We start from the raw sequence: 22,386 nt of genomic DNA on the forward strand, positions 1-22,386 counted from the left end.
TCTATTAAATTATATATTACTGCAATGCCCAAAAGCTCAGTGCTTTTACTAATCCTCTCCTCTGCTGCATACTATAATTATAACACAGAGTACAAGGTCATTTCATTTACAAAGACCATGGCAAATGAGTGTAAAACAAGAGACAACTGACGGATAGGGAAAGACAGGAAAGTAGGAGGGAATAATGAGGCAATACTAGACAAAGTGATAGGCAGCAGTCTCAGCACTGAATCATCTTAACAGCATGAGCCCTTTTATATTTATTTTTCTTTTAAGTAGGTAATACTGAAGTTTGGATTTTTAAAGAAAAGACTAGAAAATGATGAGGGAATAAGAAACTACTTTCTGGCTATTTTATGAGACTGACTTCTGAGACTGAGCTACAACCAGTGGAAGAGAAAGAATGTGATTGTTTCACAAGGACTATAACTGGACTATAAAAAACTGGCAACACATGCTGGCCAGAACCTGGAGGCAGTGTCTCAGTGCCAAATGAGTAGGAAGATATTAGAAGCAAATAGGCTTTGAAAGGTCCTGAAAGTAAAGACAAATTCAGAATGTTTGCTATAGCAGAGGAGAGAAAAACAGAGATTCATATAGATCTCAATTCCATTAAATAGCTTTGTTTTTAGAAGAATTTGCCTGCCATCTGTATTTTCAGGTTAGCCTCCTGACACTAACAATGTGTGCAGTATATCAGAATCTAAAAAATATTTACTTGTTCCAATTTGTCAGAGACATGACGCTTAAGTCCACGTAACATAGGATATTAACATAAATTAGTAAAAAGGAGACACCAAAATGCTCCAAAACATCCATTGCATGCTTTATGCTGTTCATATGAACTGCTGAGTACATTGCAAGAAGGTGGCCAACAGCAGACCAGCATTGCCCTTCTGCACCCTCACTAAGTTTTTTTCAATACACAGTGTCTTCAGACAAGTTTGATAAGGACTGTTTCTTTCACATTCACTCTGCATGAAATACTGCCCCACAAGCCTGAGATATTTTGTTGTATAATGCGAAAAATGCTAGAACAAGCATCCCAAACAACAACAAAAAAGCCTAGTCAGAAAAATTTGCTATTGCCGAGACTGAACACCTCTCTTCAGATATAAACGGTGATTGAAATGCATTTTTCTGTGATTCCTCAGAAAGGTCTCCTTGACTGTTCAGCTTTTGTTCTTTGAGTAGTCTGTCCTTCGCAATGCGCTGAAATGAAATGAATGCTCCTTTTCAAGGTTACTTTGTGTGCAGATTACTGCTTAGAATTAAGTACACCCATAGCATAGAGACTCTCCAAGGTCTTCAGGCCTTCTTAACCTCATTCAAGACTCATTTCAGAGCCATGCTGAGCTTTGTTGGACTTTTCTTGAATGTCACAAATATTATTCTTGCAGCCATGGGAAAATAAGAAGTTTTCTACAGGAAACTGGAAAAAGAGGATACCCAAGTCACATTCCTTCTATTCAAATCTTGTCTTGCTCTGTTACAGCTTTACAGTCAAAAAACACAAAATGTGAAAAAATTGGGATGTACACTTTAATCTTGGTTGTTCTATTTGACTTTCCTATTAGAACTCCTCCCATTTGATCTCTGCAGATTACATTTTAACAAAATGTTGTCCTACATCATATAAAGATGCTGGAAGGAAATAAATAGTTTTCTGTATTATCTGTCTTTCTATTTAAGCAATTATGGCATTTCTCTTTGGATAAGTATAGTAAAAGCTTGGCGACCTCCAACGAAGGGGAGAAATGATGCATCTGACTCCATGGATATCAGAAGGCTAATTAATTACTTTGTTATACTGTATTATTCTATTCTATATTACAGTACATCTAAACTGAATCTGCCAAACACCCAACTCAACACAACTCCACCCAACTGCACAGAATCTCATGACTTTCAGCTGACAGTCCAACACACACATGGATTCAATTGGTCAATGAATCAAAACACTCATACCAGAATCCAATTACCAATTCCCTTCAGGTAAACAATCTTCCACAATGCATTCCACTTGTTCCAAAATAGAGGAGCAGTAAATGAGATGAGAATTGTTTTTTTCTTTCTCTGAGGTTCAGAGAATGTGAATACCAGAAATATCCTTGGGAAGTTGTGCCTTGCTTTTCTCTGTGAAGAGAAATGCGGCTACAGATAAGGATGAGTATTTAAAATATTAATACTTAAAAAACTTATGGATTTTTCAGGTCTAAGATAAATTAATCCAAATATTTTTTCTTCAGTATGTTTTTCAAACTGACTAGTGTGTCAGAAACTCATAAACCAGATTTCTCCTTCATAGGAAATGTTATTCTTAATGCTAAAACCTTGAAAAGAATGGCTAATGCCATTGCCAGATGGGTAGGTATTTTCAAAATTTTTCTTTTTGCCTCACTGAAGATGGCTATTCTTAACCGAGCATGGAATTATATTTAAAATTTCCTTCATTGTGCCAAAAATCACGGAAAAGCCAGTAATAGCTTACAGTTTGTGAAGAGCCTTAATTTTCTGAAAGTATACATAGTGGAAATGAAACTAGCTTCAGAAACCTACAGCTTTTAAGATACGTTTGCCCTTTGTCAGTTTAGTTGGAGAAAATAATCTTAGAGGTGGTAAAATCATTTATGACAAATTCGAATCACAGAATCACAGAATATGTTGGGTTGGAAGGGACCCACAAGAATCACTGAGTCCAACTTTTAGCCCTGGACAGGACCATCCCCAAGAGTAACACCATGTATCCTAGATAATTGTCCAAATTCTTCTTGAACTTTTTCTATGGGTTTGGTGCTGTGACCACTTCCCTGGGTAGCCTGCTCCAGTCTCCAAACACTCTCTGGGTGAAAAGCCTTTACTTAATATCCAACCTGAGCTTCCCCTGACAGAATTTCAGACCATTCCTTTGGATCCTGGTCACTGGTCACCGCAGAGATAAGATCAGTGCCTGCCCCTCCTCTTCCCCTCACAAGGAACTTTTAACTGCAACGAGATCTCCACTTAGTCTCATCTTCTCCAGGCTGAACAGATCAAGTGACCTCCTTCTCTCCATGCAGAGCTTCCTCTCAAGGCCCTTCACCATCCTCATGGCTCTTTTTCAGATGCTCTCAAATAGCTTAATGTCTTTCTTATATTGTGGCACCGAAAACTGCACACAATATTCAAGGTGAGGCTGCCCCAGTGCAGAGCAGAGCCCAACATTTCCCTCCCTTGCTGTACCTGATGCTCCCCAGGACAGGGTTTTGTCCTCCTGTCTGCCAGGGCACTGCTGACTCCGGCTCAACTTGCCATTGACCAGGACCCCCAGGTCCCTTTCTGTGGCACTGATTTCCAGCATCTCAGTCTGTACATACATCCAGGGTTGCCTCATCCCAGGTGCAGAATCCATCACTTTCCCTTTTTGAAGCTCATACAATTAGTGATTGTCTAGCCCCCTAATTTTTTGAGTTTTCTCTGCAAGATCTCCCTGCCTTGAAAGGCTTCTCCCAGTTTTCTATCATTTGCATACTTGCTTAATATTCCTTCCAGTTCTTCATGAAAGTCATAAAGATGTTGAAGAATACAGGGCTGAACATGGAGGCCTGTGGAATACCACTAGTGACAGGTTTCCAGTTTGACATCACTCCATTCACTGTAACGTTGTACCCAACATGTGAGCAAGTTACTCAGCCAACACCAACCCAAGCTGTGTTTATCCAGCTGTGTGCTGAAAATGTGGCTAGTAGGATCCTGTGAGAGAAAGTATTGAAATCCAGAAAGATTACATCAACAGGCTTCCATAGATCAATTATGTCAGATACCAGGTTATAAAAGGAAACCAGATTTGATAAGAAGTACTTTCCTCTTATAAAGCCATGCTGGTTGTGACCAACTACTGTGTTGTCCTCCAGGTATTTTTCAATACCTCCTCAATATCATTCTCTTTAACTTGAGGAGGCACCAAAGTGAAACTGACAATCCTGTGGTCTCTGGGGTTCTCATTTGTGCCGTTCTTGAAAAATGGGACAACATTCACCAGCTTCCAGTCAGCTGGGATCTCTATGGATTCCCAAGATCATTCAAAAAGCATTGAGAGATGTTTTGCAATGACGTCAGCAGCTTTTTGAGAATTCTCAGACCAACCCCATAAGGCCCTATAAATTTTTAGGGATCCAGCTTGAGCAGCAGTTCCTGCACGATTTCAGAATTGACTGGGAGTTGATCATTGTTGCAGTCATGGTCCAGCTCAGGGCTGTGGCAACCCCTTGGTGCATCATCCATGCCAAAGGCACAGGCAAAGAATCCATTAAACACATCTGCCTTGTCCATGTTGCTGTTTGGCTGGGAAGGAGAAAGTTGTAAATTTTTGTTGCTTCTTCATGGTACCCTATAACCTTTATCCTTTTTGCAGGCATTTTGCTGAGCTGGGAAAGTGGGTAAGAAGAGGTTAAAAAAAAATCTGCATCACTCTGTTCCAGCTGTCAGACATCAGGGCTACTGAGGCTAGATATTCACCCTTCAGGCAGTTTTATGACTGCAGCTCAAAATGAGCCCTATCTAAGCAGAAACATACAATTATTCCAATAAAATTATTCCTAGGCTACACAATACAATTATCCAGCTTAATTTGAAAGATGAATTAATTGAAGGATTGTTTTCCTTTGTTTTTTTTTTTTTTTTGCATAATAAGTCCCTGTGTAGGATATTCATAAAGAAAAGTTAAGTACTTGACTTTCATGTTAGAGACTCTGAAAGGTCTTTTTAAAATCTCTCATTAAAATTTTAATAAGAAACAGACTTCATTTCAGCTCTTTACTTTTGGGGAGAGGAGGAGGTTTTGACACTGCAAATCAACTCTTACATTAGCACAGAATCAATATATAGAAGTAGAAAGACAAAAGAGATGCTTTGTCAAAGACTTTTTTTTTTTCCCCTCTTTCACAGATTTAGGACTGATTGAAAGAACGGTTCAGCATGAATTCCTCGGTATTGCTATGCCTCATGGTGATGCTGGTTCAGCTTTGGCCTTGCTCTCCCAGCACACAGAACTCCAGCGCTCAAAACACAGCCCTGTCTTTCACACCAGTTCGAAGAGTGAAACGGGGCTGGCTGTGGGAACCTCTTTTTGCAACTGAGGAACAGATTTCGCCAGAACCTGTGTATATTGGACAGGTATGATAAGTAATGATTCAAGGACAGCACAAGGTTCAATTCAGCATGCTGAGTAGCAGCTTCTACCCTGACTTGGAAAGCCAAATATCTCCAGTGGCATGGAAATAGCAAGAAAAGTAGAAAGAGGAGTTCAGGAAGCTGTAATAAGGCAGTACCACATTTCTCCTTTCCTGTGACCCTTCTCAAGGTCAGAGAAGTCCGAGAGCTTTAGGCCACAGCAGCACCAAGCACCTTCCTTCACTGAGGACTGCTGTCAAGGAAACTTCACATGCATGCTGTTAATAAAACTAGCTCCATGTGCAGCAGATGAAGGTGTAAAGCTGAAAAGTTCCTTTCTTCCTTCTGAGCGAAAGTTAAGACTCATTTATCAACATCTGGCAATTTGCTTGTGCTATTTTTGGCACTGCATCAAAGCAGCCATACTGAGCGCAGTGTAGTTTACAAACAGTATTTAGTTTGATTTTCTATTACACTAAGTAGCAGCTGATTTACCCCTCATTAATTTTTAATGAAGCTGATTAATACTAAATCCTTTTACCACTGAGAAACTACAGGAATCTGCATGGTTCATTAGATTAATGTAGGTTTAGTACAACGAGCAATTATTTTTCACCCTCCTTTAAAAATGTGCTTGAAGATAATTGTCTTAATGAGGGTTTATCTGCCCCCTTCTCTCTGTGCTTATCATTATTATTATTTTATTTATTATTATTATTTATTTTTGTATGCTACAAGTAATTTTAATCTTGAGATCTGCTTTTCTTTTCTTAAAGGCCCTTTTTAAATAAATGAGCTAAAATAAGTTTAACTGCTAATTAACTAGCACTAAAATTTAATTGGGCCCAAAGGGTGAAGTGCTCAAAATTCATTAATTACTTTTTCACAGCCCTTTCAAAGTAGTTACTATGGAAGTGTGATGTTTCACTTCTGAAAGAAAATGTGAAGACATACTGTCTATTTTTTAAACAATTATTATTATTTTTTCAATACTTTGTAAAAGTACTTCCTGAAAAAAAAATCAACATAAATGTCATTTATTTTCATGATCTCACCTTTTTATTTCTCACAGGTTAACTGGGGATTTTATTGAAGATTATTGTTAATATATTGCAGTGAAACCATTGTCTAATAAGACATATTTACTTGTGTCTTTTTATTGAGTAGAATATGCGCTGCTTTGAGCAAATGAAGTGGTAGTCTCTGATCAACACATGAATTTTTAGTAATTAAGGCTCTGAAGAAAACTGCATCAACGAAAATTCAAAGGTAGACAGTCTCTGTTTTTAAATCACTATTCCATATCAAAATCTTTTTTCAGTCAGAAATAAATTTTCAAATTTTATATAACATAGACTCATGACTCCATTTCCATTATCAAGATTAAGAAAAAATAAATGTGTCCATTGGCACTGCAATGGCAGATACACATGGATGAGTACAAAAATATTTGTTCTCAATTCTCATTTACAATGGTAAGACCATTTATTTTGTTCCCAGCCTAAAAAAAACGAGTAAACCTAGAACCTTTGCTATTCTTTCTCAGTAAATGTCATCTGTAAGGGACCTCTCATTTAACATGTTCAAGGTCATGAAATCTTTTGTGGATAAATGATTCTGAGTGAAATTACTAAATGCAGGCTATGGCTTAGCAGCCAGCCAAAGGCATGCTCCCAGACCCTGAGGCTTTTATACACTCTGTGGTCACATCTGAGCCCCATGCTAGTTTAAAGACCTAGATATACATCACTTCTCCCATGTCCTGGCTTATGTGAAAAGGAAACGAAGATTTATGGGTAACAAAGAATCTGTGTTGCCCCTCAGGGATATGCCGGATTTGGATGGTGTTAAAATGAGTTTGACCAGACCACTTAAGGGGGTAACACAGTCCATGTCTAGCACACAACTGCTTATGTTGAAAATATTTAAGTTGTTCATATTTTAAATGGTTCTAAACTCCCTAAGACTTGAAAATTCTGTATTTTGTACTGGCAAGGACAATTAACTCTGAATATTTTAGGTGTTAAATACTTTTACAGAACTCAGAGTAGGAACTCAAAACTCAGAGCAGTGTCCCAGTCACATTCTGAATCAATTATCCATCTGATGCATGCAGACAATTATGCATTATGAAAATCTTAAAAGGCATAGTCATTCTTCCAAAGAAAAGTTAAAACTATTTTTGCAACCTCAGAAGTTATTATAAAATATTTGAGGAGATCTGAGAGGGAACTGTTACTTTCCTGTTCTGTGGCTTCACAACTTACAGTGACCTTTAGGTTTAATAAACATAAACAAAACAGTGAGATATTAAAGTCAACAGTTAGGCATATTATTTGCATTTTAATCATGTTTCTTCATAAGAGAAGCAAGTTGAATATTTTTTTTTTTTTACTTTGGATTTTTCAATTAGTATCTAGGCTCTTAGAGAGTTTGATATTTTTTGTTCTAAAACCAAAATAAGTGGAGAAAAAAATAGAGAATTAATGATATAATGGAAATTTTTATTCAACTGTGGATGCTTGCTATGTCAGGAAATCAAGTTATTGCTCTTAAAATATTGCACCATTATATATCACTAATATTAACAGAATTATTTGGTTGTCATGAACAAATGCAGCTGGACTAAAATTTTCTCCAAAGCTCAGCTTCATCAAAGGAATCATCACCATAAAGTTCATCTTAGCAATACAACAGAGGATGTAGATCATCTTGGATAGAAATGGAAAATGTCTATGAATTTGTTTTGGAATAAACAATAGAGACTTTCACCACAGAATGTCTTTTCCCCTCTAATATTTCAACAGAAACAGAACATCACTGTTGCGTACATTCACACTTAGCATTGTTGAGTTAAAAAAAATAAACAACTTTAAAAGTACATGTATCATCTGAAATAATAAAAATTAGATAATGTTTAATGACCTTTGCAGTCTTTTCAGCAGAATCTAGGGGGACCTGAAAAAATGAACTAAAGTAGGTCGTTAGATGCATTCCCTTCACTTCAAAGTAGCTGAAGCATCTCTTTTCAGGTATATTACACATTTAATAGTCTGCTATATCAATACTCTTAAATAAACTTTAAAAAAAAATTAAAATGATTGGCTGAAAATGTGACAGTACCTCCTTTCAAACAATAATGTCCAAGAAGGCTCATTAGCAAAAGAGTTCACTGTAGAATCAAAACAAAACATAAAAAGAATATTTCAAAACTTCATTCTTTCTAAACCGTGACTTATTTTTCTCCCTTTTGCTTTCAGGTGAAATCAGATTTAGACAAAGAGGATGGCAACTTAGAATACATTTTGGCCGGGGAGGGAGCTGGAAGCTTTTTTGACATTGACAAATATACTGGCAAAATTTATGTAAAACAAAAGTTGGATCGAGAAAAGAAACCTTTCTACATTCTAACAGCAAAAGCAATTAACCGGAGCACTCAGCTTCCTGTTGAACCCGATTCAGAATTTATCATCAAGGTTCGAGATATCAATGACAATGAACCACAGTTCCTGGATGGACCTTATGTGGCCACTGTTCCAGAGATGTCGCCTGATGGTATGATAAACTGTGAATCAAACTCTTTATTTCCTGATTTTTTCTAGACAGCTATGTTGAAGTAAAATTTTAATAGCATATTTAACAGACTGCATCTCAGTAAGAAGGAAGGAAACTGTTTTATAGGTTTGGAAATTTGCAAAGGTATATTCTTATCTTGAGGTTGTAAATACCTGTACTTAACATTCTTGATTTTAAATATTTAGGTACCTGCATCTATCCAAGTCCTTTTACAGATTCTAGATACATACTTGGATTGACTATAGACATTTGTCTTTCTCGTCGGTGATTCAGCCTTGAAATTTTCAGTTGTTTAAAATTGCTCTTTGTTTAAAAATATAACGTTCTCAGTAGAAATAGGTAGAGTATTACAGCCAGTTGGGAAGAAGTGATAGCCACTTTCACTGCCTGCATGTGGCCTATTTATTTACACTGCCAAGCCTCTTTCCTTTCAGTCAGCTTCTCCTTGTTTGGATTAGATATGTGCAGTGAATGCAGTGATTTCTTAAGTACAAGAATTGTAATTTTCTTGTCAAGAGGAAAAAATCCCTTTACCTCTCCTTTCTCACTTTCACATGATCAGACAGACCTGTATTAGGATCTGTCATGTATCTGGAAACTTAATACAACAAATGCAAAGTAAAGTCAACATCTGGCAAATATAGGTATATGTATATACATATGTTTACATACACATCTGCATTCATAATATGTGGACATGTAAGCCTTCAAAAACCCCAAAGTGTTAATAGAGCTGAGGTAAACAGAAATGTTATAGGTAATATCTCCAAATAGCTATCTTCAAAATCAAAGGGAAACTACGTTCTTCTGATGTTACAGGAAAGATTCCAGTAATCTATCAAATTTAATATTTTAATTTTCTTTTGTTTATTTTTATTTCAACTGATATTGAAAAGAAATTCAAATATTGTGGTACTTTAAATATGAATCAATGTAAGTATGCTTTAAGTATGACTCGATGAGGTCATTAATGTAATAGCATCAGTGATGCCATTAAGCATTATCTGCTCAACTTTTGGAGCAGAATCAGTGAATATTTGACAGCAAGCCATAAACTTTATCTTCTTCTACCAGTCGGGATCGCAGGATAAAGAAAAGGATACTCATGCCTGTTATTTAATTGAAAGTGAGGTTAGTATCCTAATTTCTGCCAGGACGCAGCAGTTCATCATCACCACCAGCAGTAGCTGCAAAAGACATGCATTTGATCAATTTACTTGCTAGTGATACTCGCTACCTGCTTATACCACTTTCCGCCAGGGAAATCACTGTCACTTTCCTCTGTGCAGACAGACTTAATTCTGCACCTGACCTCTTGCTCTAATAACTTTTTCTAAAATAATCAGTTGCTAGTTCAGAAGGTTCTTCCAGCTTTTGAATCTTGTTCATTTGCTCAAGTTTGAAGACAAGATCGGTGATTTGTCAAAGACCTTTGCATTTTTATTTTTTATGTTCTTATAGCAAAAATGAGTACAATTCATTGTCAAGAATTACCTAGGATTTCAAAAATTTAGGACTTTGATAAATCCTTTCTTTTTTTTTTTTCTTTTTTTTTCCCTCTGTGGTGAAACACTGTTTATAGGCTCCTTAATCTGTTATAAAAATAATTTTTGAATGGCTGATTATCTAGCATGTCTTCATTTATACTCTTAAAGACTCATAAACACTCACATAAATGTAAGAACAACTGAATTTCTTCCATTTTATCTTTCTGCCTTTATGACAGCTATATGAGAAAAAAAGTAAAAAAAAAAAAAAAACAAACAAAAGAAAGTCAAGTAGGATGGTACATAAGACCAAAAACAACACTAGTAATATTTTCCCATATACTTCTGATTCTTACCTGAAACTATCAAAAAGCAGTTGAGCATTGAGAAGTTTCACTCTTTACTGCCTTGAGTTTGCTATAAAGAGATCCACTAAAAATGAAAGGCTCAGCTGTCTTTGTCCACTCTCCTGTGTCATCTATTGTATATACATTCCTGAAACATGGTATCACTTCACCATAAAATTAATTAAGCTGCAGAGAATGTAATTTACTTTGTGATAGTCCTGTAATATTATAAAGTAAAAAAAAATATTCCAGTGAAATATAGAAACATATGAAATGAAAAATAAATTAAAAATCAGAATTAAAGCCATGTCCCATTTTTCACCTATGTCAGAATGGGTAAAAAATAAAGTAAGAACCCTATTTGCCTTCTCTCTCAGACATAGACTTCCTGAAGTAGTAAACTCAGTGATTTACGATCGTCCAGTGTATGACAGATGAATCCAGGTCATCCAGGATCTTGAAATATTTTCTGCATTACTGCTTCTACACTTGACCTCTCTAGCACTAATACCATAGCCATTCCAGAGATCATTCTTTCATCTACTTCTTTCATGGAGACACTACTGGAATACTAATGCGCATGTCTGGAGTATAAAATGCAAGTGGAGTGTATACTTGACAGTGGTCAGCTCCAAAACATGAAACAGCTGAGCCACACACCGTGAGTACTTCTGGGGCCTCACTTACCCTGCTTCTCAAAACGCAGGGACTGCACTACTGAGGTGGAACCTGTTTCAGTGTGCATTCTAAACCAATCTCACAAGGAAATTTATAAACTCGTAGCAGAGAGGAAGGACAACCCACTGAAGTTTGCAGTACCGGTAGCATAGTGGTTGATTACGTTAGTGGTTTTCTCCCAGTAAAATAAAACATACTCTTGCATAATAAGGGGTGAAGAACAGAGTTAATTTAAATGATGCAGTGCAATAGAGAGGCTTTCTCTTTGCTCTGTTTCAGTGCTCTCTAGCTTCGGTTCAGTTCACTGATGCTTGGTGTCCTGATAATTTCCTCACAGAAAACATTCTTAGGAAGCACGGTCAGGACTTGGAAAAGCAGGTCACTGCTGCTGCACATTTTGTGTGGAACTAAGAAAGCGACTAGATAATAATTCAGAGCTGGTCACTTGCCTCAGACAACCACAGCACAACCAGAAAATAGACACAAATAACTGTGCCTGAAGTTAGTTACAAGTACCAATATATATACAAATGTGCCAACAAATTAGAATACATTTTAATTCTTTATTAGCTTTCTTTTATCTTCAGTAGTAAATTTTATTAGGCTTTTATGTGCAAGTGTCACAGTAAATGAACAGTGTGTCAGCAAATGGACTCTCTTCTGAGAACACAGGACTCTGCTTTACCCTCAGGCATTTGCTACGATTTTACACTGTCTTCCTTATAACTGTTAAACTTGTACAAATGCTGTATATCTGATGGAGTGGTTGAGAGTCAGATGCAATAATGTATCAGTATTTAATGTCTTTATAGATCTCAAGCATTATTTAGAAAAATGAAGAGCTATTTGCCATATGAGGGCCCCACAGTATACCTAATGGGCTGCAGGGTATAAATGGCACTCTACCATATTTCGCCCAAGAAGGGTAAAATCAAGGCTGCAGAGATACAAAGTAGCACTTTGTCTTAAATAAAGCTATTCAAAAAGTTCAATTTTAAGCTATATCATGTGATGTTTTTAATGTCAGGACTAGGGCTTTGTGGTTTCTTAACTTTGGGGGGTGTGTGCAATGTGAAATATGCTAATTGATTGTTTTAAAATAAATTGTATCTGTTCAATTATTCTTCTCACAATCATGTAGTAACAAATAATGGCTCTTGGGAGTTTTTGAGTATGGAATATTAACATTTCAATTTCTTTCACCCAAATACAAATATTAGGTAAATATGATACCATTCTGCAAATGGTTTGAGTTGAGGTTTGTGGTTTTTTCTGGGTTCTGTTTTGTTTTTTGTTCTTGTTTGGGTTCTGTTTCTGTTTTAGTTTAGTTAGTTTGAATAGATTGGTTTTTTTTCTGATGTTTAAATGTATAAAGAAATACAAGTTTCATGAATGTTGAAAATTAAAAACTGAGGATGTACTCTAAAGTCAGGGTAACATTTTTCTTCTTCTTGCTACATAGTCCATACTTAATGTAGAGCTTCATGTAGTTATCACACAATCTTCTAAAAAAATGTGAGAAATGATAGCCTGCTCTTCACATGGTCTCCTGTCACCCAAATTTAGAAATAAATTATCTTCCTCCTTGGAACGCAGGATATCTGTTATTTCTTCCTTCCAGGTCAGCTCCCTCTTTCCTAGATTCCTGTTGACTATTCACGTTTCCATTGATTACATCCACCAGCTGTATCTCACTGGCTCCAGCTGAACAAAGTCCTCACTACTATGTTCTGAAATACTCTAGAAGAGTTAACAGACCAGAAGAAAAGTGTGCTTGGGTCCCAGAGAAGAAGGAAATGCTGATTTCAATTCAATATTTCTTTATACTGCTTAGAAACTGTGCAGAAAATAGATTTACCCTTAAATGTACAAAAGCTGTGATGATGACTTTGAAGTCCTACACATGTTGTATTTTATTACTGATTTACTAAATATATTGCTATAAATAAGTGCATTCCTAAAATAGCTGTGGACACTTGAGTTTGTTTAGTAGAAAATGGTATTAATGACATACAGAACCTGTTGGATCATCCATAGTGACTGATCATTTCCTAACTAGCAATATTTTTTTTAAAGGAACTGTGTTCTAGTCATGCTAAATGTTCTTAGAGGATGGATTTTCTGCAACTGTGAGACCAATTTTCATAGATCACAGCTGATATGAAGTTAATAGTTATGTAGCTGAAGATTCCATTTGCTCTTTAGACTTATTAAAGAATTCTGTGTTTTCTGAGGCATATGTGTGCCCTGACTAAATATGAATTTGTAATTTTAACTTTAAAATTTTTCCAAAGCAATAGGATCTGTATATATATTTATACATCTATACACACATCTAAGTCATCTATATTTATGCATCTAATCTCATATGTCACATATTTGATATTGTAGATAAGTTATGAGGGACATATAGATCCAAAATTTGGTGTGAATTAATAAGGGCTTAGTTCACTCTCTGCCTGAGAGAAGAAAACATGCATTATGGAATCAATTCAAATGCTGCTCAATAAATTGAGAGAAAATGAAAAAGAATTTTTTATTTAAAGAAGCAAATTATTTATTTTAGCCTTTCCTTATATGAGAAAGCTGTTTTTTCTTTTTTATTTAAAAATAAAACTATTTAGCTGCTAGAAAACTCAGCAATGAATATATATTTTTTTATTTGGGACAAATAACACATTTGTTTTTTTAATTAAAAAATGGTGTTTCTGGTCTAACTCCTTGCACTCCACCTTTTCTTCTTCTTTTCCCCTCCAGCCTAACTACACTGCTGTATTGATAAGCAGGTGCAACCGTGTGAATGTATGCCAGAAATTTTTAGGAAGTAGCTTGATTTCCTGCTGTTCCTCACAAGAAGTGATATTTGTTTTCTAATGCAGAATCTAGGAGAGGAAAAAAAAGATAAAAGTAATGATTACCTTAAAAAATGATGTTACTGTGGATATTTTTTAAAAGACAGTCATTAGACAAGGTGCCATGAGATTACTGTCAATCTTCTATCTAGCATATGAACAGCTTCCCATCAAAGAAGAAACCAAGCTTTGCAGTTTGATTCCACTGTGTTTTTGCACTGGGATTTCTGCCACAAGTTTTGAGCTGGGACAAGCTCATTAAAGACTCAAGAATAAAAAATTTGTTCAGAGCCTTGTTATACTTCTTGGTTACTTTGCTTGTTTACAATTAATTTTTTTTATCACCAGCGGGCCTACTGGTGATAAAGTGGCAGTGTTTTCTTATTCCTATGGGAAAATTCTGTAAAATACTTTGAAGGAGAGGAGGAGAAACAATTTGCTTTACTCCACTGACATACTAGAAAATAGGCATGATATATGTAGCTTTTTAAGCAATATAAATGTAGTGTTGAAAAAACATATATGGTTTATTTTTGTTTTAATTGAAATTTTGAATGCAACAAGAACAGCTGCTGAGGAAATATTTTCCCTTTTTAACAGTAAATTTAATAGACGCCATTTGCTCCTGTAAAATTTTAGGACTGTTTATTAGTATAACTGGTATGTTAAAAGGTTTTTAAAGAATTCATATTTTGTAATTATGAGACAATTTATACAAGAAGAAAACAAACAATCTATTTTATTTTTCCTTGAGGTACTTCGGTGACACAGGTAACAGCTACAGATGCTGATGATCCTTCTTATGGGAATGGTGCTCGTCTGCTTTACAGTCTTGTTGAGGGACAGCCTTATTTCTCAGTGGAGCCGAAGACAGGTACTACAAGCAAATTTGTACCCTCATAAACTCATAAAATGGATGCAAGCAAAATTGTCTTTCTTGATTTTAACGAAGATCAGCTGACACCACTCTACACTCTTACATCTCTGCATAGTTCCCAGAGCTCAAAAAAATCAACTTTTCTTTCTCATAGGAAGATGAAATTCTTCCTCTCTAGCAAATCCAAATTTTATTAAAAATTTATCTTGTTAAGAGTTAGATACTGAACATCACACTTTATAAATTGATCTAGGAACACTTCTGAATCAACACCTCTATGGCACATCATGTGATATTTCTATCTGTATGTTGAGAAATGACAGATACGTGACATCCCTCTAAAAACCTAATTTCTGAATAATAGACATGTCTCTATATGTTAGAGGAAATACATGGAGTATTCTGCTACCCAGAACTCTAAATAAACAGAATGGGTTTGACACACGTTGTACTTGCTACCATGAGGACTACTAATACCCACTATAAGAACAGTTGTTCTATGCACAGTTTAGAAGGAAAATTCATAACTGGCTGCAGTGATACATGTTATATGCATATTATACTATAAACCCATGTCAGATGTTGAGAAAAAAATGAGACTTATATGCCATTGTATTATTTTTTCTATTTTTAGGGGTCATTAGAATGGCTTCCGAAATGGATAGAGAAACAAAAGATCAGTATTTGGTCATCATTCAAGCCAAAGATATGGTTGGGCAACCAGGAGCATTTTCTGCAACAGCCACAGTAACCATCAATCTCTCTGACATCAATGACAACCCACCTGAATTTCAGCAGCGTGAGTAGAGACTAATTACAGTAATGGAAGTCTTGAGGAAATTTAGATCCACTGTATCTCTGTTAGGTTTGCAGGTTGGTCTTTTTAGAACAGGGCTGTGCTTTCACTTTAGCATACAGCTGTAAAAAAATAAAATAGTGGGAAAAAAACCCCAAAGTCCTCACAAAAGCTCAAAAACCAAGAGGAAAATAAAATCTATCATTTCAAAAATCTCAACTCTGCTGATTTTACTTACTAATAGACTCTTGAGACAAATCATTAAACTGCTCCCTATATTTTGCACAGCCTCAGCCTAAAATCTGGAAAACAGGATATTTAGCATCATTTTCACTCCCCTTCTTTCTTCTTTTCCTCGCTTCTTTTTTTTCCTTTTTTTTTTCTGACACATGCTAGAGAGTTTTTGGCAAATGATGTGAACCTCCCTGTCCAGGTAGTTTGTAGCAGATGTGGGAGCTGCTCATTGGGCTACCAGGAAAAAACTGCACTGTTGGGAAGTGCTGTCCTTGGCTGTTTTTCACCATGTTCAGTCAAAGAACCATAGAGAAGATTGTGTTGGAATGGATCTTTAAATGTCATCTAGTCCAACCCTCCTTGGGCAGGGATGCTCAGACCTGCATTCAAAGTGACCTAGAATTTTTCAAGAATGGAACATTCACCTTGTCTCTAGGCAACCTGTGTTGGTTTTCATCACCCTCAGAGAAAAAAACATTTTTCTTATATCTAATCTAAACCTTCCCTCCTTCAGTTTAAAACCATGAGCTGTTTTATTTTAGTCCTTAGCTTTATACATTGATAAAGTAGGCCTGAGAGCAAAGGGCTCCCAAGGGAAAAGATTGTCCTGCCCTGCACCCAAAATCTATACAATGCCAGATCACATCAATTGCTCCTGAGGAAGCTGGGACTTTCCCCAGCTCTCTGAGAACCTCAAGCTACAGCACTATTAACCATGGCAGATCACTAAACTTTGCCAGATTTTGTTTCTTTAGGACTCTACTACATGAGTGTCTCTGAAGAGGCTCCCGTGGGCACCACCGTAGGCAAAGTCTTTGCAGAAGACAGAGACATTGGGGACAACGCAGCCATGGACTATTTCATTGAAGCAGATAGCCCAGATGTTTTTAACATCATTACTAACGAAGAGACTCAAGAAGGAATTGTCTTACTAAAAAAGGTAAGATCTCAGAAACTTTTTAAAAAATCTCTAATAATTGAAAGAAAATCCTCAAGCAAGCTGGATGTGCAAGAAAGTTCTACTGCTTTGGATTCTCTTATTCTTTGTATTTAGGCTTTGTGGTTTGATTGGAATATTACAAGGGATAAAAAAGAAAAATGCTTTTCTTTCTGTTGACATTTTTGACTCATTCCTATTACTGCTAAATATAATAGCGACAGCCAGAATATCTTAATGTTATCCCTAACTGTGCCACATAGTGTATCCCGTTGTGAGAAAATGTTCTACCTCTTCTGTGCATTGCCTGTAAAATATTTATTAATAAATTGCAAGCAATCTCACCTCATTTCCAATGTCTCCTGTTAACTGACACAAGAATTTATTAATATATTAGATAGTGGATTTTTTGTTGGGACATAGTTTCAAAAAGCTACTAAATACAATCAAAAAAGACAAGTTTATGAATTAAAAAAATTAGTATTATTTGATACAGTGTAATTTATTTTGGAATCACTCAGAAAGATTTCTCAGTCATCTCAGGTATCATCTGAAATGAAGATAGAGTTCAACGGCCTATTGAAATGTAGGCCCCTGAAGAACTGAATGCTTTAAGTGTAAAAGTTTTTGTTTGTTTGTTTTGTGGGATTTTTTAGTTTGGGAAGCCATTTATTTAGTAGATTATTTATTTATTTATTTATTTATTTAATTCAGAAGATAAAGACTATCTAAAATTTTAATGAAATTATGTATCATTAGGGATGATATTCTATGGGAATTCTTTTTTACAGTGTTGCTTAACTGCAGCATTAAAGCCAGTGTGAAATGTGAAAGCAAACAAGCACATTTGAATTTGAAAGTGTTTTTAACATAAAAAGGAAACCTTAGAATTAACTTCTAGTAGTAACCCTTTTTTTAAACAATCTTAAAAGAAGTATAGAGCTAGTTTGTCTTTAATCTCACACCATTTATTGAACTATATTTAATTTAAATATGAAGAAAGAAATATTCCAAATCTCACTTTCTTTCTTAACAGAGAGTGGATTATGAGAGCAAAAGGAGATACAGTATTCAAGTAAAAGCTGTGAATCGATACATTGATGAGCGGTTTTTGAAAGAAGGACCATTTGAAGACACAACCATTGTCAAAATCAATGTGGAAGATGCTGATGAACCTCCAGTTTTCACCTTGGACAACTATGTGATGGAGATTGTTGAAGGAGCTATGAGGGGCGCACTGGTTGGGGCTGTAACTGCCAGAGATCCAGATGATGATGAGAGTCCAGTCAGGTACCTGTCTTAAAATGTGAACAATTTGTCACTGTATCCTGCTTTGTCTAAATTGCATAGTACATAGTGATGTCAGGGAAATGTAGTTGGTATTTCAAAAGGATATTTCTGTTCCTTACCATAGCTCTCAATTACAGTTAGCCGTGCTTTTATTGTGATAGCCAAGGTTATTGCTATTGTCGTGGTTTAACCCACATTGGCAGGTAAGGACCACAAAGGCACTTGCTCACTCCTACAGCCACTGGGATGAAAAAGAGAATGCGTAAAGTTGTGAAAACTCATAAATAAAATAAATTCAAATAAAGACAGTGGTTAATTATTATTTTATTGATAAGGATAAGGATAAGGATAACGATAACGATAATGGTAACAATAACAGTATCAAACAAAAGAGACAGGAAAATCCCAAATCTACAACAAACACCTAAGAAAAAAAAAAGTTATGCAAAAGTACCCAAAACAATTTCTCACCATAAGCCAACTGACACCTAGCCACTCAACCCAACAACAGCAGATTCTTCTTTTTATACTATCCATGATAAATAATTTTGCTGTCTCTTAAGGGAGAAACCAGGTAATTATCTTTACCATGGGATTTATAACTAAAATAGCTTCTTGAATTGCCTGACATCACTATGTACTATGCAATTTGGAAGAAGCAGGATACAGTGACAAATGGTTGAGACACAAAATAATTTATGGTGTGTAGGTTTCTAATAGGAGAAACACATATATATTATGCTACAGCTTCAGAGCTGTAGGTGGTGATTTGTTATGATTTTCCACTAATTTACTGTTATTTATTAGACTAATAATAGATTAAATTTGAAAAGAAAAAAAAGTACATAGTTTTTTTTTTTTTTTGTCGCCTCCTCTAAAAGGGCTCATTTAGTGGTTTGGTTAGCTGACTTCAATATCTTCTGTGGAACAATTAAACATTAACACAGATCTATAACTTCTTAGTCAGAAGTGTTCTGGAGGAACTGGCTTCAAACTGAATATGTCCACATAGCTCTGAAACAGTGATACAGGTATTGCATCAATGAGTTTTTAATAGAGTATATAATTTCTAATAAAAATATATATTTTTGAGCTAAGTGCCAAGAAAATGAATCTAATTTTGAAACCATTCCTATCATAAATGACGGCAGTACTTATAATTTAGAAAACAACTTCTGTTGGTTTGTGGACTCCAGGTTTCAAACAAACAAATTTAAAAAGATGTGCAACAAAACCTCACTATGTTAGTAATAAAAAATAAAAAATACCTAATAAAGTTTTTCTGAAAATTTTTTATCAAGAGTCAGATTACCAAAAAATGCCCAAACAAAATAACTATGTCAGAAAAATGATAATTACCTCAAATAGAAGTTTATAAGTATTCAAAATTTTGTTCAAATTATAAGAGCTTTCACTTATAGTATTGTGCTGGTTCTTCAATTTATCTTCTTACTGATTTTTAAAAGAGACAAAATGTAGCTATAAATAACAAACTAGAGAGTCATTTACAGAAAGGCTTTGTCAAGCAGAATTAAAGGTACAATAAAAAGGAGAAGTTGCATGTGGGCATTCCAAATTGGAGTGGAAAAAATCTTTCAATTATTCAAACAGGTTTTATTTCCGTAAAATAGACTTTATTTAGCAACTGCATCATATGGTCTTTTGCTTTGTAGACCATTTTAACAGCAGTAAATATATTTTGCATTATCTTTGGTTGTCATTTCAATTGCAATATCTTTGGTTGCTCTTTTAGTTCATCTTTGTCCTGCGACAAGCAGTTAGACTTTAACAGCTTGAGTGGCATGCGTTTATGTATGTGCACATGTACACATCCACATATCCACAGCATCCAGACCCTTTTTGGCAAAGACTCAGGAGCAATGAGTCTTTTCTGCAATCTCCTGCAGTAGGATTTTGTACTCTGCCTTAGTGTCACCTCATTACAAATAGTCGTCTGTCTTTATAGTGCCCCTTCCCTTGGCATCAGAGCATGTCAGCAATGATAAAATAGATTTGCTATTATACCTCCACTTAGATGTTGGTGTTATTCATTTCACAAGTGGCAATTTTGCTGTTTCTTTTCAATGAAGTCATTCACCTGCTGGGAGACTGACTTAGAAGTAAGAATGAATAATGCATTTCAGATTCAGTTCATATTAATATAGATCTGAGATGTATTTAGTTTTATATAAAGAAGAGCTTTGATCGTGGCAGAACTGAATTTTAAATGTTTATACATGTACATTTTTCATGATTTCCGATTGAAGCAGCACACATTTATATGCATATATGCACAGCTCTGTTTCCTCAGCTGACAATAGCTTTCTATATCGTTGCCTCTGATGGAACTTTTCGGTACTACAGAATGTCTTTCGTTTTTTTGGTGCAGGTACTCCATTGTCCACAGCAGTGATTTAAAGAGACTATTCAGCATCAATGAACACAGTGGAGCAATCATTGCCACTGAACCTCTGGACCGAGAGAGAGCTTCTTGGCACAACATAACTGTTACAGCCACAGAAACAAGTGAGTAAGAATTGTAAGGAACGCTGGGGTTCTTACACTGTGAACTGTAATTATCCTCTGTATGTGCCTTCTTTTAAGTGGAGAATATATTCTTCTTTGTGATTATATTACTGTTGCTTGCTGCACTAAGGAGCATTATTAAAATGATTAGATAAATAGAAGTGGAATGTATTTGAGCTCCAAGGTTCTGTGCTTTTCCATAAAAGATGACCTTATGAAAAAAGAAATTGTAGTAGGATCGAGAGTGTAATGCTTTCAAGTTACACTGAAGCATAAGAATTGCTCCTGCAGTGCAAGATCTTATGTTAAATTAGACCCTGGTTAATTTCACACCAGATTTTTGACTAGTGTGAAATTAGCCAGAGTCTAATTTAACACCAGTCAGAAACCTGTGGCTCAAATTAATTCTGAATGTTAAGGCCTAAATCATCTAGACGTCTATTCAGGGACAATTAGAGCCTTGAAGCCCCCTTTATATAGATTTCACCTGTCAATTTTGTTTGAAAGTCAAATGCAAATTACCTCTGTTTGTGTTTTTGGTGATCTGTTTCCCCTGAATCTGGGACAGCACTAGAAATTTAATAGCTCCTCATTTACAAGGCAGCTTAACAAGATTACTGGGATATTATTTAAAAACTATTCCCATTCATCCTCAGGAAGGAGAAAAACAGTATGAAACTAGAGTAAAATCAATAGATCAGACCTATTTTGCCAAATACTCTTAGCACCTGTTCTTTACTCCTGAATCTCAGTTAAATGTCATTTATTGCTATGACCACTTTAAACATACATTATTCAACTTCAATGTTGCCAAAATGGGGACTTCCCTGTAGAACATTACTGCTGGAAGTCTACTATAAGATAGTCAATTTCAATTTTCATTGAAGTCTTTAACATCTTTAACTTGTATTTAGGAATTAATGGTACTATCTTGCTTTTCAGCCTCTCTGTGAGATTTTAAGCATGAATTTCATTCTCATGTTATTGGGCAAATGACAGGTGTTAGCAAATTTGATCTCTGGCATGTCATGAACGGCTCTATGGAAACACAGCAGGACAACTTTGGCCTAGACTTTTTTGTTTAGTTAAACAATAAAACAGGAGAGAACCAAATGTTACAAATTATTAACTGCCTCCTGCAGCAAAAGAAATTGAGATTTTCATGGTAATGAAATTTATTTTAGAGAAATAGAGACCCCATTATGTTTGAATTCTTATTCTTTATTTCTTTAATGATGATAAGGTCACTGTCTATAATGATATGTTCAAAAGATCTGAAGTTAGGTCATCTTGGTCTGGGCACACCTGAAAGGATTTTTATCAGGAACTAGCAGTATATTATTCCTTGAAATATAGTTATATGTACTGTGTGCATGAGACATTTGGTGGATGACATTGTGGCTCCACCGAAGCACAATCAAAATGTCATTAGAGTTCATCCAAATGAGATGTTCATTGTACCTTAGTCAAGTGTTAAAACTGTGTTACAACAGGCCCCAGGAGCCTGTTATGCCCTGACATTCATACACTAGACAAGACTTTTGAGTCCATTGCAACAATTGCAGGGATGAGAGATTAGTGAGAGACGCTTGACTCTGTTATTCTGGACCTGTGATGTGGATCATCCTATTCTCA

The 22,386-nt window shown here is 35.6% G+C and overlaps 1 protein-coding gene across 1 annotated transcript in view; it reads left to right on the forward strand.

Moving 5' to 3' along the window:
- The window catches only part of CDH19 (cadherin 19), a 118,214-nt gene that overhangs the window by 75,114 nt on the left and 20,714 nt on the right, over positions 1-22,386 (forward strand). The window contains exons 2-8 of the mRNA XM_058820251.1: positions 4,927-5,154; positions 8,412-8,706; positions 14,846-14,965; positions 15,603-15,767; positions 16,754-16,938; positions 17,972-18,225; positions 20,615-20,751. Of these exons, the coding sequence (XP_058676234.1) occupies positions 4,957-5,154; positions 8,412-8,706; positions 14,846-14,965; positions 15,603-15,767; positions 16,754-16,938; positions 17,972-18,225; positions 20,615-20,751 (1,354 nt within the window). The 5' untranslated portion in view covers positions 4,927-4,956. The remainder of the gene's footprint in view (positions 1-4,926; positions 5,155-8,411; positions 8,707-14,845; positions 14,966-15,602; positions 15,768-16,753; positions 16,939-17,971; positions 18,226-20,614; positions 20,752-22,386) is intronic.

Source organism: Ammospiza caudacuta, chromosome 1, assembly GCF_027887145.1.
Source record: "Ammospiza caudacuta isolate bAmmCau1 chromosome 1, bAmmCau1.pri, whole genome shotgun sequence".
NCBI classification, from domain to species: Eukaryota; Metazoa; Chordata; class Aves; order Passeriformes; family Passerellidae; genus Ammospiza; species Ammospiza caudacuta.